This window comes from Delphinapterus leucas, chromosome 16, assembly GCF_059928025.1.
Source record: "Delphinapterus leucas isolate spDelLeu-1000000601 "Yukka" chromosome 16, BTC_Dleu_Yukka2, whole genome shotgun sequence".
In the NCBI taxonomy this organism is placed as follows: Eukaryota; Metazoa; Chordata; class Mammalia; order Artiodactyla; family Monodontidae; genus Delphinapterus; species Delphinapterus leucas.
This window is the reverse complement of record NC_143144.1, coordinates 15,613,399-15,631,308: the sequence shown is the minus strand read 5'-3', so window position 1 is coordinate 15,631,308 and position 17,910 is coordinate 15,613,399. Positions and strand designations below refer to the sequence as shown.

Here is a 17,910-nt window from a genome sequence, read left to right as displayed (position 1 = left end):
TGTCCTGGGCTTCTTGCAGTCTCTCCCCCCCAGCTCTCAGCAGGCGGTAAGTCTGGCCAGTTTTACCCTCTAAATGCTGCCGAATCCTGCCCATCCTCTGCACTCCTGCCCCAGGTCAGTTCGTCCTTATTGTTCATTGGACCCTTGTAGGAAATACTTTCTCTGTTCTGGCCTCAGGTCCTGTTCCACCAACCACATCTCGCTCCTGATTAGAATAGAAGCATTAGCCCCATCTTGCCTGTAGAATGAAGTCTTCAACACAGTAAGAACAGCAAGCACTTCCATCGTTCCTACTGTGTGCTCTTCTGGATGTTCCATGCGTGTTAACTCACTTAATCCTTGCCACAGCTTTATGTGAGGATGGCTGTTCTGACCCTCAGTTGACAGATGAGGAAGCTACCGCGTAGAGAGGTGAAATAACTTGATTGGAGTTAAACTGCTAGTAAGTGAGGAAGCAGAACATTAAAATTTTGTGGGGCTTCCCTGGTGGCGCAGTGGTTGAGAATCCGCCTGCCGATGCAGGGGACGCGGGTTTGTGCCCCGGTCTGGGAAGATCCCACATGCCGCAGAGCAGCTGGGCCTGTGAGCCATGGCCGCTGAGCCTGTGCGTCCAGAGCCTGTGCTCTGCAGCGGGAGAGGCCACGACAGTGAGAGGCCCGCGTACAGCTAAAAAGAAAAAAATTTATGTATCCCTGTTCAGTCTCAGTCTTGTCTCTGGCCACTTCTGCCTTGTTTTTTTGGTGTTTTTTAAAAAAATATTTAATTATTTGGCTGCGCCGGATCTTCGTTGTAGCATGCAGGATCCTTCAGTTGCAGCATGCAAACTCCTAGTTGCAATCCCTGACTAGGGATCGAACCCGGGCCCCCTGCGTTGGGAGCTTGGAGCCATAGCCACTGGGCCGCCAGGGAAGTCCCTGCCTTGTTCTTTATTCTCCAGCAATGCAGGCTCCATGCTGTTCTCATCCCACCCATATCCATTCCTCGTCCTCCCATACTTTTGCTCCTGTTAATAGCTCTGCTTGGAACGAACGCCTTTCCTGTTGACTCCTTGGCAAATTCCTACTTCTCCTTTCAGACTTGACCCTGGCATCACCTCCTCCATCATTCAGTCTTCCCACCTGGTTGCCCTTGTGCTCCATGCACACCTCTGAGTATCTGAGGTGCTGCTTTGTGTTAGGGATGAGACAGACGATGGAAACCCGGATCGAGAGGTGTGGTCTTCAGGATCTTAGGGCCCTTTGGGGAAAAGAGGCAAAAACCTTGGAGCAGAACGGCATGAGCATCCCAGACAGATGAACACCCGGCGCTCTGAGAGGACTCCAGCCTGGAGTGTGGGGAAACTAGAAACACAGATGGGAAGAAACTCACAGATGGGAAGGAATTCACAGTGAGGAACTAGGGCGAGGAAAGGCTGTCTAGACAGAAGGGATGGCATTTGCAAGCTCAGAGCCAAGACAACCCCTGGTAGGTTTGGGGAAATAACTGAGCGTGTTCATCTATTTACTTGTCTCTCCCACTTGGCTGAGCCCCTCAAGGATGTCAGATCCCTTCTGCCTTCCTCACAGAGGGCTCAGTGGACATTAGACTAGAACCCAGACACCGGAATCTCTGGGATCCTGTCTCCATCAGTTAAAGATAAGGGCCGTGTGAGGAGATAGCGAAAGTACTTTAGATTTTCTGAGATTCTATGAACCCCCTAAGGAAAAGAAGGCAAGCAAGAAGGCCTCAGTTTGGATAGCCTGAGAGTCCCGGGAAGCTGGAGGTGATGCTCAGGCCCTGATTTTCACCTGTTGGTGAAAAAAGAGGGTTATGGGGGGATTGTAGTTGAGGCAAACTTAGCTGCTACATACTTTCTCTCCTACAGACGGGAAGCAGAAAGCGTTTTGCCAGCATCCCTGGCCTGAGTGTGGAATCATCTGTGGGGCTAGTCAGATGTCTGAGAGCCTCTTCTAAATGCAGGGTCCCTGTAGAGACTTGGAAGACCGAATACACAGTGTCCAGGATATAAATTAAAATGTAACCCTGGCCCACAGCTTGCTGCAATCCGCCCAGGAAGCCAGGCTGCTGTATCCAGTGGTAGCAACAGTAACCAGTTGCTACAGTAACCAGCAACAGTAACCAGTCCAGGAAGCCAGATCATAACCCCTGTGGCAACTGGTCCCAAACATCCAGGACTTGATTAATAATTGACAGCTTTGCTAATATTTGCACCCGCTTCTAATTTAGGACAGACAGGAGAAAGCCAATATGTCCCCCCAACTAGTCACACAGGAGCCCCCGCGTCTAGCCGGCCTGTCTATTGCTTCCTGGTGCTAACAGCCTCCAGTCAGGGCATACCCGAAGCCTTTCCTTTTTCTTTCCAATAGAAAACTTTCACACCCTTCTGCCTGCTTTTGAGTTGTTGCCCAATGCAGGTGATGGTGGTCGACTCCTTTGCTAGAGCAAAAAGCTTTGAATCGATAGCCTTTGCTTGTTCTCATCTGGATGGTCTTCATTCATTTCCACAAATTAGAAGAAGTTCCCTGAAGCTCTGGGTATTCTATTTATTTTTTTCACTCTTGGATCCAATTTCCCTTTCTTTGAACACTGGAGAACGGTTTTTGCCAAAGTTTTTCAATAATTTGCCCAGACCCACCCTAAACATTGACCAGGATTGGGCGTGTTTGTGCTGGAAAGAGCACTGTTTTCTCTGAGATGAGAGATAGCACCTGGATTCCCAACTCTGCCCTTGGTGCTGTGAGTCAGCAAGTCTCTTAGCCTTTTTATACCTCCATCTCCTTACCTGTAAAATGGGACTAAGAAATGATTGCTTGCTTAAGTGTTGGACCATACCCCATGGTCCTTAATGTTTACAACTAGAGGTACACCCCTCAGCACTTTCTTACAGTCAAATAAAAACAAATGTAGATGAAGGTATGGAGAGCCATTATTTGGAAAGACTATTGCAGTGGGGCGGGGGGCACTGCTGCAATAGAGAGAGCACACGGAGCCCAAGATCTGTAAGAGTCTCAAACGTTGTGTCAGACAGGTTTGGTCAGGAAGGGCTATTCGGTAATCTGAGGCTGGCTTAGGTTGAAAGTGGGTCAAAGTTCAGGCGCCCATGGGGAAGGAAGAAGCCACAGTAAAGTTAGGTCAAGTCACATTAGCAGGTATTTTGTCCCTGTTGGTCAGTGGGGGTCAAACAATTCAGCTAATCATTGATGAGACAAAGAAGGGGAACTTGGAGCTTGTGTCTGGCTTGGTCCTAGGTAAATAAAGGGGTATCCATGAATCTTATCTAAGTTACACGAAGGATGTTTTTTTTCTTCTGATTTTATTGAGATATAATTGACATACAGCACTGTATTAAGTTTTAGATGTACAGCATAATGATTTTTAAAAAGTTTTTATGGGAGTATAGTTGCTTTACAATGTTGTGTTAGTTACTGCCATACAGCAAAGTGAATCAGCTATTATATACATACATCTCCTCTTTTTTGGATTTCCTTCCCATTTAGGTCACCACAGAGCATTGAGTAGAGTTCCATGTGCTGTACAGTAGGTTCTCATTAGTTATGTATTTTACACATAGTAGTGTATATATATGTCAATCCCAATCTCCCAGTTCATCCCACCCCCACCCCGTTTCCCCCCTTGGTATCCATACGTTTGTTCTCTACATTGGTGTCTCTGTTTCTGTTTTGCAAATAAGTTCATCTGTACCATTTTATAGATTCCACAGATAAGAGATATTATACGATATTTGTTTTTCTCTTTCTGACTTCCTTCACTCTGTATGACAGTCTCTAGGTCCATCCGCGTCTCTGCAAATGGCACGATTTCATTCCTTTTTGTGGCTGACAGCATAATGATTTGACTTACATACATCATGAGATGATTACCACAGTAAATTTTGTGACCACACATCATCTTATGTAGACATAAAATGAAAGAAATAGAAAAAAATGTTTTTTCTTATGATGACAACTCTTTGGATTTATTCTCTTAACAACTTTCATATATAACATACAGCATGTTAATTATATTTACCAACGACATGTGGTATAGGTACTCAACAGAATATTATTCAGCCTTAAAAAAGGAAGGAAATTCTGACACACGCTGCAACGTGGATGAATCCTTTTTTTTTTTAACATCTTTATTGGAGTATAATTGCTTTACAATGTTGTGTTAGTTTCTGCTGTACAACAAAGTGAATCAGCTATGTGTGTACATATATCCCCATATCCCCTCCCTCTTAAGCCTCCCTCCCACCCTCCCTATCCCAACCCCTAGGTGGTCACAAAACATCGAGCTGATCTCCCTGTGCTGTGTGGCTGCTTCCCACTAGCCACCATGTATGAATCTTGAGGGCATTATGAGAAGTGAAATAAGCCAATCACAAAAAGACAACTACAGCATGATTCCATTTATATGAGGTATCTAGAGAAGCCAAATTCATAGAAACAGAAGGTAGAGAGGTGGTGCCAGGGGCTGAGGGAGGTGAGAGTGGGGAATTAGTGTTTAATGGGTATAGAGTTTCAGTTTTGCAAGATGAAAACCATTCTGGAGATCGGTTGCACCACAAGGTGAATGCACTTAACCCTACTGAACTGCACTTACACTTAAAAAGAATTAAGATGGTAAATTTAATGTTGTGCGTATTTTACCACAATTAAAATTTTTTTTTAATTCAACATTGTCAGTCCCTCCTTTTGTTCAAGATGAATGAACATCATTCATCACTGAACAGCTCAGAGGTGATCCTAAAGCTCCTGAGTGGGCAGAAGCATCTAAGAATTAGTCTCCCGAGGACTCTTGTTGGTGCTGTTCTTGCAAAATCAGTTGAACCATCTACGGAGAGATGGCGGCTAAGATCATTTTTTTAGTCTTACTGATCAGACTCCTTATGAGAGGGATAACTAGAATGAAAAAGAGAAATATTAACATAAATAGTTAAAGTAAAGAGCCAGGAGGTGGACCCTGGGGATATCTAGTCCAGTGGATACCAGGAGATAGGTGGATGAAAATCTCTTGGTAATGCAACGCTGCTCATTGAGTTTGTTGTAGCCAAGCTGTCAGTGCGCTTGGCAATGCTGTTCATGGTCTTGGTTACCTCTCTTATAAGGGCGTGCATGACCTGAGCATTTTACTAGACTTTTTTTGGTAGCCAAGAGAGTGCCTTTTCCAGGGAGAAATCTGTCCCTTGCATGGGCTGCTGTAGGGATAAGTTCTTCAAGGTATACATCAAGTCAACAGGGCTTTAAACTGTAGTATTTCCTCAGATGCTGGTGGAGTTGGCGGGGGCTGGGGGTGGGGGTGGAAACGCCAGCTGCAAGGCAACCTAGAGTTCCAGTAAGAATCTGGGCAGTTGTATTTCAGTTTTTGGTGATGCCAAGGCAACAGGGAGGGAGGAACATTGAAAATGTTAGTTTGTATGGTTGTAGGCAGCTTCAGAAGGAAAATAAAGGAACTGAAAATTTAATAAGGTTTGACAATGCATGCAAGATGATAGGATCTAGTCTAGTTTACAGGTGCTCATATCTATCAGTTACCTGCAATTTACAAAGGCTTAAACTAGTTCAAAAACAATGACCAGGGCCAGAATTTGGTAATCCACAGGGTGTGCTATAGTTTTCCAATGAAACACAAAAATTCCCTCCGTAGTTACCTCTGTTTTGATCAAAGATAATCTCAAAGGAAGATTATTCTTTTTTTTTTAGAAAGATTATTCTTGATCATAAAATAAAGCTCATCTCATTAGATATGGCCTGATTATTTACCCAGGCATAGCAAGAGTGGTGCTTAATGTATAGACCTTTTAAAGTTTGCTTTGCTGGAAGTCTTCATAACGAGTCTTAGAATGGACCTTTAAAATCTTCTTGAGGCTGGGAAGCCAAGCCGAGAACTAACCATCAGGTTTCACCTGCATTACCCATAAATTTGGGTGTATTCCTCTTTTCTCAAGGTCCCTCAGATAGCCCAGCTTTCCTGGGCCCACCAGCAAGAGTTCATCCCACTCACTTGTAAGCTGGGAACCCTATAAGCCACGTACCACACTGCTTTTCCCAAGAGAGCTTTGTAAGCACCACCCCCATAAAGTCAACCCTAGTTCCTTAAAACTGACTGGTCTTATCTAATTCATTCTCAAATATAACATTCTGGACAAAGCCTTTGTTGTATAATCAATGCTTTCTATCATATCCTGTTAATAAGCAGGTTTTTAACCACTGCACCACCAGGGAAGTCCCTCCACGTCCATTCTTAAGGGAACTTTCATCTAGCTTAAACTGTAATTTCTACTGCTAAAAGCATTGAGTGCTGAAAAGGGTGGCAAGCTTTGTTCCAAGCACTCCTGATACATCAGAAACTCTTCCGAAACGTCACTGGCTTTTTGAGAAGCACTTAGTATACAGTGGAGGGGAGGTTGCCCTTGGGTGAGTACAGTGTGTTATCTCTCTTTAACCCCAACTTCTTTTTTCCCAAAGTCACACCATGTGATTCTGAATCATCCAGGTTTGTAGAAGGTTAAGTCATTCTTTTTTTTTTTGTTTTTTCCCGGTTCGCGGGCCTCTCACTGTTGTGGCCTCTCCCGTTGCGGAGCACAGGCTCCGGACGCGCAGCCTCAGCGGCCATGGCTCACGGGCCCAGCCGCTCCGCGGCATGTGGGATCTTCCCGGACCGGGGCACGAACCCGTGTCCCCTGCATCGGCGGGCGGACTCTCAACCACTGCGCCACCAGGGAAGCCCCTGATGCTAATTTCTTAACTTTGACAACTAGAAAGACAATGAACGTTAAAATTGTGAATATTTTTAATAAAAATACTTAAGATATAATAAAATAAAAAAAATAAGGCCCGGTACCTGCTCCACTGCCTCTCACCCATCTATTCAGCTGGTGTATTACTTTCTCTTTATAACAATGGCCTCCACGGAAAAACACTCACTGTGCGAGGTTTGCAGTGAGATGTTGTGGCCTCCCTACCGCCAGCAGTTAGTTGAAAAACAGTTTAATTTGGAAAAAGAATAGTTACCAGGCCTGAGCCAGGGTGAAAGGCAGCTGGATCCTTAAGAATGGGGCAATTCGACAAGCATTGTTCCCTTCAAGTTTGTATCTTTTTATATTCCAATAGCTTATGTGTGATCCTCAGTTTTCTTTTAACACTTCAGTCAGACACAGAGTCAGTGTTTAATATAATTTACGTCTGAAGACAGGCCGTTCCTGGTCTGAACAATATGATGTCAGTGCTTGGGGGAGGGGAGGCATAGACTTGAATTTTTTGGAAATAAGGCTTTTCAAAAGGGAAGACCCACTGTAAACCAGTAGCCAGGTCACAGCTGCACTTCCACTCTTCGGACTTAAATTGTACAGTTTCCCTCGTATGTATGATGCTGTCCCAAGACCCACTCCGCCTCCGCATGCCCGAGCACACACATACATACACTTTGCCAGGAACGGTTTTGGAATCATTAAGGGAAGGAGGTAAACACACGCTCACAGGTAAACAAACCTCAACAAATTGCTCACGTGCATTTGAAAATCCATTTGTTTATGTTTGAAAAACGGAGGAAGTCAAAGTGAACAAGGCAAAAATGCATAGCTTGAGAAGATATTCAAATAGCCATGGAAAAGAATTACTCAGCAAAACAAAGGAAAGTATGACATTACAGGACTCGTGACATTTTTCAAGAGAGTAAAGAGGCTTTGGTTAGTTGATTGTTGAACCCTGAGGGCCTTTGACATAAGAGTCTGTTGATTGTGGAGGGGCCCAGCCCCTCCTCATGGGTTATTTGGGCCTGAGGGTATTTTTGTCATAATTTATCCCACCTGTGTCTGTCACTTCCTCCCCACTCTCCTCCCGTGACAGCCTGGCTCAGGTTTCTCAGGAAAGTGCTAAGCCAGTTATTAATAACAGCCCAGCGAGCCTCGCAAGCCACCCAGGAGCAGATGGTGTTTGTCACAAAAGAGAGAGATCATCTCCTTGACTTTGGACTTCGCTTATCAAACCCCTGAACAGTAAGTTTTGGTTTTTGAAAAAACGTGGCTTTTAAAATGTTGATGGAGGAGAGTTTAACGGTAATCTTGCTTCCTTCTGGTAGAGGGAATATAGTAAGCGCAAAGACGCCGAAAGCCTGTTTCCCCTCCCTGCATTTCAACGTCTTTCCAGTTTTTATAAGGCTGCTTATAGGATTGATCAAAGAATTAGAATTCGATTTCTTTCTGGCTCAGTAAAGGCAGGAGGAGAAGCAAGGGGTTAATAAGATCTCAGTGACTTGAGCCAGCCTTGTGGCCATGCTAGATATTTCTGCCTTTCTGTGTTTCCTCTCTAAAGAGAGGATTTCAGTGATTCCAAAGAGAAATTTCACATATGGAAAGTGTCTGCAGGGGAATGTTGGGTGGGAGACTTGGGCCCTGTCATTTTCCATGTTTGAGATTTGGTTCAGAGAGGGCACCTGTCACATTCCACAGATTCACTGCCTTCCTGAGATTTTAGCCAAAGGCTTTGTGTTTGCAGCCTTTTTGATAATGGTTGCTTCTGAGAGTCCTGCAAAGTAGGTCACTGTGTTTTCTGTCTGGAAAAGGAGGACCCTGAAGCTGGTGCCCTGCCTGGTCCTCTGAGGAAAGGTGAAAGCTGACACTCCGGTCCCTCCTCAGGACTACGGACTAAGACAGTTTTCTGCTTTGGTTACATACATTCAATTCTCCTGAACATGTGCATCAGGCTTCTAAATAAGGGAGGCATCACAGGGAAGTGGAAGGAGGCAGATGCCGGCTTGGTATTGAGCCCTGGCTCAACAAGCTGTGTGACTTAAGCAAGTACTCAACCTCTTTGAGTCTCAGTTTCCTTGTTTGTGAGATGAGAGTTATAACCTGTTTGACACGGTGGTGGGTTTTACTCATAACGTGTCTAAGTGGCCAAGTATGGTAATATTATTAATGAAATCCCTCATTTGAATTTTTCCTGAATCTTCTTAACCTGGAGCCTCCAATGTGGTCTTTGATGGGAAACTGTAAATTGCAGAGACGATAATTGGCTTTTACTGCTTTTAATAGCTTCACCCTTAGGATGGTATCAGCAGTGGGAATGCTGAGGATGGGGGCATCGGAGGATGGCATATGGTTAGCTCAGGACATTAGGCTACGGCTAAGATCAATGATGACGGGGAACTTCATCAAAACAATTTCAAAGCATAAACTATTATTTTAATAAACTTATCTGCTCTGCTATAATCAGCATTCTAAAATTTTTCTGGGACTTGCCTGATGGTCCAGTGGTTAAGACTCCGTACTTCCAGTGCAGGGGGTACAGGTTTGATCCCTGGTCGGGGTCCTAAGAGCCTGCATGCCGCAAGGTGCAGCCAAAAATCAGTAAATAAAAATAAACTTTTTCTTTTGCTTATGTGCTTCTGTGGTTCCAAAGGACTGCTTTCCCCCCTTGCTAGCTTCGATTCTGTGTCTGGATGGGACAGAAAGGAGGGTTGTCTCAGAGAATAGCTGCTTCCCAAAGTGTTTCCTTGTACACTCAGGAGACAGGATGAGATTTTTGTTTTCCACTGCAAGCTGTCATTCTGCAAATGTTTATTTAATTCCCACTGTGTGAACACACAGTGCTAGATTAGCAAAGGGTCAGTAAACTCTAAATATGGTAGGAGAAAGAAGTCATTTCATGAGTAACTCTGTTACAAGTCAGAATGGGCTTGTTCCGTGGTACATGACAAGTACAGACAGGATCTGGCTGGCATTCCACAGGGCCATCGCGTCCAATACTTATCCACCGAAAGTGGGCATTATTGGTCAGACTTCCCCTTGGAGAGCTGTACGTTCTTAGAAAATGATCCAGTGCTTTTCAGGGCTCCTCGTTGGGTTCACCTTCTAAGTAACAAGCTTCTGAGACACAGAAAAACGCACCATAAAGTCGCATCTCATCCTCCCCGCCTCCAGTTTTTTTTTTAATTGAGCGCCTGTTTTGTTCCAAGCCCTGTGCTAAATGATAGAAATATAATTTGGGGATTTCCCTGGTGGCGCACTGGTTAAGAGTCTGCCTGCCAATGCAGGGGACGCGCGCGAGTTCGAGCTCTGGTCCAGGAGGATCCCACGTGCTGTGGAGCAACTAAGCCCGCGGGCCACAACTACTGAGCCTGCGCTCTAGAGCCCGTGAGCCACAACTGAGGAGCCCACGTGCCACAACTACTGAAGCCTGCACGCCTAGAGCCCGTGCTCCGCAACAAGAGAAGCCATTGCAGTGAGAAGCCCACGCACCGCAACAAAGAGTAGCCCCCCTCGCTGCAACTAGAGAAAGCCCGCGCACAGCAACGAAGACCCAACGCAGCCAAAAATAAATAAACAAACTTATTCATTAATTTTAAAAAAGAAATATAATTTGGTCTTAGAAGAGGTCGCAGTTTTTCATTGAACTTGAAATTCTGTCCTCCAACCTGGCCATCTACCTTCTCAGCTAAACTTGACTCCAGATAACACTTAGCTGGTTTCCGAAATCAAACCTGCACCTTAATAATTCACCAGTGAATTTAGGCAGAGGAGTGTATGTTGCAGGCTGAGAAGGTAGTTTAAAAGGTTTGGCCAAATGCTTTTACTAAAGTCAAACAGGTCCAGAGACCTCTCCTCCACCCCAAACCTGGAATGACACACGTTTGGATATGTGAGTTCTGCAGATAAAAACCCCAAACGCAACGAATAAGCACCTGGCCTCAGCCCCACTCCTGCTTTGTCACAACGTGGAAGAACTGGTGGCAAGTGGCACTGCCCTGTGAGGTTCCCGGGCCACAGCTCTGGGCAGTTCATCTGGCCTCGTAAGAGTGCGCTACAGCTGTGATTCTTGGCAAGGGCTGGGGAACTTGGCAGGGAGAAGGTTGAAAACATTTTGATTATTTTGGTTCCAGAATCTTTCTTAATGTAAAGTACCTATAACTGAGTAATTTATGTCTTCTTAGGGGCAATGCCATCTCCTATTTGGGGGCAGGAATGGGGTAGCGGGAAATCTCAGCCTTTGGGAGTCTTGGTAGTGGATGATTAAGAGGAGGTGCTTGTTCATATGTAGAAAAACAGTTCATTTAAGGGCCGGAATATTTACTCAAAACATTTGAGGCACAGTCATAGATGGCAGAAGGCCCAAACTGGACAGATATTGACATGCAGAGAAAGCATGAGAGATACAGTTGAAGAGGAGAAAAGAAGAGGGATTCCACACAGGTCTGGGACCCCCCTGTACCCCTGGGGGATCGGGTGGACCCTCATGGGTGCTGCCAGGGCAGACAGTACCCTGTGGCCTACATGTCTGTGCATCTGCCTCAGCTTCCTGGGCTTCCCATCGCTTAAGTCCATTTGTTTGCTCTCGTCCATTGAGTCCATGCTCACCCCTCTCCCTCCTTGTTGGGCTGCAGGAAGTGGCCCCCTTTCTGACTCCAGTGCTTTGTCATACCCTAACCATTATTTTATCAAGTGCCCGGCAGCATGCTGGGCTCTAGGCTCACCTCTTTTACCAATCCTGAGATGCTGCAGTGGCTAAAGCTTTGGAGCCAAACACACTTCCATTCAAATCCCCGGTCATCCCCGGTGTGTGATCGCGAATAGCTCACTAAAGTCTCGGGTCATCAATCTCTCCAACTAAGGAAATAGGAGAATTAGTAACTCACCTCATAAGGCTTTATGAGATTAAAATCACAGTGTGTGTAGGCCCTTCTTAACTGTAGTTACGAATAAAAGCCTTTCAATCCCCTGCAAAACAGATTGTCTCTGTCTCCACATGGGGTGGCAGGTGAGGTGAAATGTCCGATCCACAGCTCCAGCACTAATACCAGCCAGAACCAGGATCGCAAACCAGTTCCATCCGGCTCCCAAACCTTGCTGACCCACCATCTGTGACAAGGCACGTGGTTCTGTTTCCAGGCGAAGTCCACTTTGTCGAGTTTTGTGAGTCTGACCTGCCAAGTTTTCCAGTTTTCACTTGTGACTTATTCTCTTCTGGACGCCCTGGTCTTGCCTTGGCCTGAATCAAAGCAGTTGGGAGGTGATGAAGATCGAATATCTTCAAATAGCCAAGTCTGGTGAAACACAGAATCCAATTTATCATAAATGTCAAAAAGTCGCTGAGGCAATTATTATAGTAGCTCAGAAGAAAAGTAGCTGTGTGACCTCAGGCAAGGTGCCTTCTCTCGTTTGTCAAATGAGAAGTTTTAAGAAATTTCAAATTTCTTTTCCAGTGCCAACATTTCTGTAATATTTCCGATTTTCCACTACAGTTGTTTTTTTTAGCTGGAGAGAGAAAGATCTCCTTTCTTAATCAGGAAACAAGGTATAACAATCATGCCTGTAATCATTTCAGTGTCAAGCCATATGCCATTTATTATTATTCTCATTCAAGCTTCCTCACATACAATGCTCATATCACTGATGAGTTGATTTCTCAGATGTCTGTTAAATTCCCTTCCTCATGTAATTCCTCACATAATTAGTTCAGAAAATGCACCTTGAACTCCATTGTAGAAGCTTACAGAACACACAAAACCCACTTACTGTTGAATATGCCTGAATTTCAGTTGACTTCTGAATAACTCATATTTGAGCGGTTTATGTCTCCTGTCCTACCACACCATCATCTATTTCTGGAAACTTAAGGAGACAAATCTCAATTATGCCAGAGAAACAGTAGCCATCCCAGCAGGACACTTCGAATCCTAAAACCCTGTAGGCCAGTGCCAAACTCTTGTTGCCTTCCAACAACTTGACTAGCTTCCCTAATTACAAGCAAACAAAAACAAAAGCAAAAACATCAACAAGATATAATTCCCATATGATTTCTCAAGTTTCTAAAAGATAACTTTATTAAACATAAATTTTATGGGAAAGAGACATTTTCCTTATGGAGACAATACTGAAAATACCCAACTTCGTGATTTTATTTTTGAAGAATAAAAATTTGTGGGAAAAGTAGACTTAATATATGGTTTTTCTTGTCATAATCGTCTTTTGAACAAAATGAACTTTTGGTCTTCCAAGAAAGCTTCTCCTTGAGGTGCAGTTATTAAATCAATATTTGTTGAAAACTGCTTAGCATCCAGTACCGTGAGGCAGTGGGATCCAGGATGGGTAAGGCCATCCCCACTTTCTAGGAAGACAGCCCTTCCAATGGGGGATGGCATGCAAATAACCACAATACATGGTTGTCAGTTGCAATATGTTACAGCAAGTGGGCAATAGATTCTGCCTGAGGGTGTCAGGAAAGATCACAGAGGAGGTACGTTGAGTTTCAAAGGATGAGTAGATGTGTGACAGTTTTGCATGTTTGGGTGTCCAAAGAGAAACTGAGAAGACTGATTTATTCAAGGGATACCATCTAGGAGGTAATACGGTAGAATATAATTAACAATGATAGTCACTCTTGCTTATTAAGAGTGACTTGTGCCTAGTAGGCACTCCACTCACTAGGCACTAGGCACTCACTTGGCACAAGTATTGATATTATCTCATTTTATTCTCACACTACCCTACTCTTACTATCATCTCCATTGTATAGAAGTGCTAACTGAGGCACAGAGAGTTAATGTAACTTGTCCAAGGTCTCACGGTAAGTGGCAGATCCAAGTCAAACCCTATCAGTCTTATGTCAGACCCGCCTCTCAACCACCAAGTCCTGGAAGCATTCGTGTTATTTCTCTGTCCAGCTAATGTCGATAAGATCAAGGGGAGGAATTCATTGGCGGTCTAGTGGTTAAGACTCGGTACTTCTACTGCTGGGGGCATGGGTTCTATCCCTGGTCGGGGAATTAAGATCCCACAAGCCACGTGCACAACCAAAAAAAAAAAAAAAAGTTCAAGGGGAGGAACTTGTCAGTCATAGGTTGATCAGTGGGTGGATAACAAACTAATAATAAAAGAAAAGAAAATTGCAGAGAGTAAAAGCTAATAAAACACAGATTTTAAAAACTGAACTTTCACCTAATCGGGTTGCTAGACAGTAAGCTCGTAGTAGTGGCCTGTGAATGATCCATTTAAAAAGAGCAGGTTGTTTTGATATGAATAAAACTGACTCCTGTAAAACTATTCAGGCAAATTTAGGGTTCTCAGGCCCAGAGGGATAACTGCAAGACTATCCATCCCATTGTTCAGCCAGCACTTCACATATACAGAAAGGAGCCAGGACTGAGGAAGAAGAGTGGCCATCGATAATTACATGTGGATATTTCCATTTCAGTCTAGTCCATTTCCTTTTCATTTGAAAACATTAATAAATCCATGTAGTTGAAACAGAGTGGCATCTGGGGATGGGAGTCCTGGGTTAGTAGCATCAAGGCTCCAGCATAGAACCTTAGGCAGTTGCTCCATCGCCCCAGTAGTGCATAATCACAGCCCTGGCACACACTAGACCCTTAATAAATGGTAATTATTATACTTTACTTAAGTGACCTATTCAGCAAGAGTGTCTCATGTTTCAACATTTGTCTCTAGGGAACTTCTGTCAATATTATCTTGACCATTAAATATTGATGGAAACAAGGAGTAGAATTAGCAAATTCTTATCAAAAAAGGAAATATTTTTGAAGTGTGACTCATGTGTTTAAGACTATAATCTTGAATCCAGTGAAAAGTGTTTTCTTTGGATTTAAAAAGAGACTTTGCAAAGTATGTTCTGTTCTTTATCTTGACCAGGAATCCACGCCTAATCAGGGGAAATAGTAGAGGCTGAGAGAGATTGAGAAACAGGTGAAGTCTTAGTACCAGTAATAATTTTATATAATAGAGGGGGTTTTACTTGTTTGTTTTGCATTGTTTTATTTTTGCCAGGGGACCAAGCCGTTTAGCAAATGCACTATGGTCCCAGGAGTCAGAGTTGACTTGAGAAACTTTGTTTTATATAAAATCAAGATTATAAAGGTTTGAAAGGCCAGAGGCTACAAACTGATGGCAGGGTGAAGAACAGAGAATGCAGTGAAGTTCAACCCCCAGAGACCAAAAGTTACTGCTACTCGCCATTAGTCTAACTTACCTTGTAGGATTCCACTATTCAACCATTCAATGAACAGGTCAGTTTGGATATAGATTATTTGGACTCTTGATGGAATCAAAAGAAAATATAATAAAGACAAGTTTTTAAAACTAGATAAGAGAGTGTTCATTCTATTTTAAGTATAACATTCTATAAATTAATTTCTACAAAATAAATTGATTCTCAGTGCCTTTTGGAAATAGGGAAAAGAAAGGAACGTAGAGGCATTTAAATGGGAGGGAAAATTATTTGCAGTCATCTGAAATTTCAACATGAAATATATTAGGCCCCAAATAACCTAGGATGTCTTAAATTTTATTTTATTTATTTTTTATACAGCAGGTTCTTATTAGTTATCTATTTTATACATATTAGTGTATATATGTCAATCCCAATCTCCCAATTCATCCCACCACCACCACCCCTGCCACTTTTCCCCCTTGGTGTCCATACGTTTGTTCTCTACATCTGTGTCTCAATTTCTGCCCTGCAACCGGTTCATCTGTACCATTTTTCTATAACCTAGGATGTCTTATATCAGAAATTGGAGGTGATGTTATTTTAACTACGATTTTTAAATACTGCATTCAAGATAAGACCACGGTCTTGAGATGGTCACACTCAATACATTCTAGCATACTTTTAGAAGTGTCCTAGCTTGTTTCAAATTTATTAATTTATTTTTTACATTTATTTAGTGCATGTTTTATCCGATAAGAAAAACACTACAAATCATTTTTTTTCCTGAAAATGCTGCTGTTAACTAGCCTTTCCTCTAAAAGAATGTCCCTGCAAAGAAAAAACATGTGATTACCAAGCTTCTAGAAAAGTAAGTAAGAACTAATTAGGCAAAATGTAAATCAAACACTGCGACAATCATAATTTTAATCCACAGTAAAATCTCAGTGTGCTAGTAAACTTACGATGGTGCAGAGTCTTGTCCTTCCAATGATTTAAATCTAGAAACAGATCTAACACTGAGAAGAACCAGATAGAAACCACCAACATTCCTGTTTCTCCTGAACATTTTGAATGAGACTAGAACATGTTCTTTAGCCAAAGAGACAGTGTAAACTCAAGGAAAATGAAATGTCTCAGTGAAACATTTTAATGAAAATATGTAATTTATTGGATAAAGTGTAAGTTAAATATTTTCATTAAAATCTTTGACTGACATTTAATTTTCCCGAATTCATATTTGTTAAAATGTTTGGTTTGACAAAAATAAAATCAGTATACATTACTTTTAAGTATATGGGAAAGAAAGAGGACTAGCTGTTATGGGACTACTTTCTTTCGTTTTCTGAAGTTATATAAGCAACATCCTTTTAAATGAAAATGTGAGAAGTGGAAAAAGCAAGGAAAAAAAATCACATACAGTCCTTCACCCAAACTCGACCACTATGACCATTATTGACATTTGTAGATAGTCCTGTTTCCTTTTTTTAAATATTTCGATTGTGAAGTCTAACATACCTACAGAAAAGCCTATAAAATTTCTATGTGAGGTTTAGCAAGTAGTTAAAAAATGATTGCCAATGTAACCACCAACCAGGACAAGAAATGAAATACTGCTGGAGGCTCCCCACACCCGTGCAGCCCTTCCCTTCCCCTCACTAACACCACCACTACCCTGATTTTATGGTAGCCAATCCTTTGCTTTTCTTGATCAATTCACCACCTACACCATTGCCACCCACATATACACCCCTAAACCATGCACCTTTAACTCGGTTTTCCTACTTTACATAAATATATTTACACTGTGCATTTTCTTTTGTGCCTTGCTTTTTAAAAATTCAATATTATGTTTATAAAATTCACCACTGTTTTTGTATGTAGCTGGAGCTTAATTTTCATTATTGTAAAAATTCAATATTGTGTTTGTAAAATTCACCGCTGTTTTTGTGTGTAGCTGGAGCTTAATTTTCATTATTGTATAATATTCCATTATATGCATTTATCTATTTACTAATGGGTATTTGGTTTGTTTTTAAGTTGAGGATATTACAAATAATGTTTGGATATGTATCCTGGTGTGATTATCCATGCTTGTCCAGGAGTATAATAGGTGTTCATAAGGTATGGCTTTTAATCATAATTAAATATTTTAACATAATTTTCTAAGTAGTATTTTCTATTATTTCATAGTTGTAATAACCATCATTTTGTTGGATAATTTTCCATTTATGGCTAAATGTTACAGCCTGGTCTTTTGTAATAAATTCACTCCACTTTCTAATGCTTCTAGAGCTGGAAACAACTAAAATCTAGTCTCTTAGCAAGTTTAATGTTTATAACACACTTTTATGTCTATGCTCACTGTACTGTGTATTACAGTGGTCTCCGGGACTTATTTATCTACTCGTTGCACATGTGTAACCCTTACACATCTCTTCCATTCCCTCACCCCCTGAGACCTGTTGTTTTAAAAGCGTGGTTTAGACTTCCTGCTTCCACTGCAGGTGGTGTGGATTCAATCCCTGGTGGGGGAACTAAGATCCCATATGCCCCATGGCACGCCAAAAAATAAAATAAAATAATAAAAGCGTGGTAAGTGTTTGGCCTGCCAGGAAAATTATAGAGTTCAGTTTAAACTTTTTGTGAAAAGTTTAGTTTTCAGCTATACAATTCTGTGCTATGTTGAAATCAACGTGTCACGTTTGCCGAACTCCACTCTTCGACATCTCCTTCCTGACTTCTTTGAGAGTCATTTTAGAGTTTCTCCAGGCAGGCTCCCTGCCCGGCCACTTCACAGACCTCCTCAGCATCCAATAAAAGCTTTCGCTGTGCTTTGACACAGGAACCAAGGTTGCTAAGAGACCACCTGTGCTGAATGCACTTTGTTCTAGCAAGAGCAGCTGGAGAGAAAACCCAGGAGCAGCATTATCAACCACTACCCGGGATTAAGTCAGGTGAGAAATGG

General features: G+C 42.5%; 1 protein-coding gene across 1 annotated transcript in view; it reads left to right on the top strand.

Annotated features, from left to right (window-relative positions):
• The window catches only part of MRLN (myoregulin), a 46,614-nt gene that overhangs the window by 14,636 nt on the left and 14,068 nt on the right, over nt 1-17,910 (top strand). Inside the window, exon 1 of the mRNA XM_089897516.1 lies at nt 1-17,910. This exon is cut by the window's left edge and continues 14,636 nt beyond it. Within this exon, the coding sequence (XP_089753642.1) occupies nt 17,821-17,910 (90 nt within the window). The 5' untranslated portion in view covers nt 1-17,820.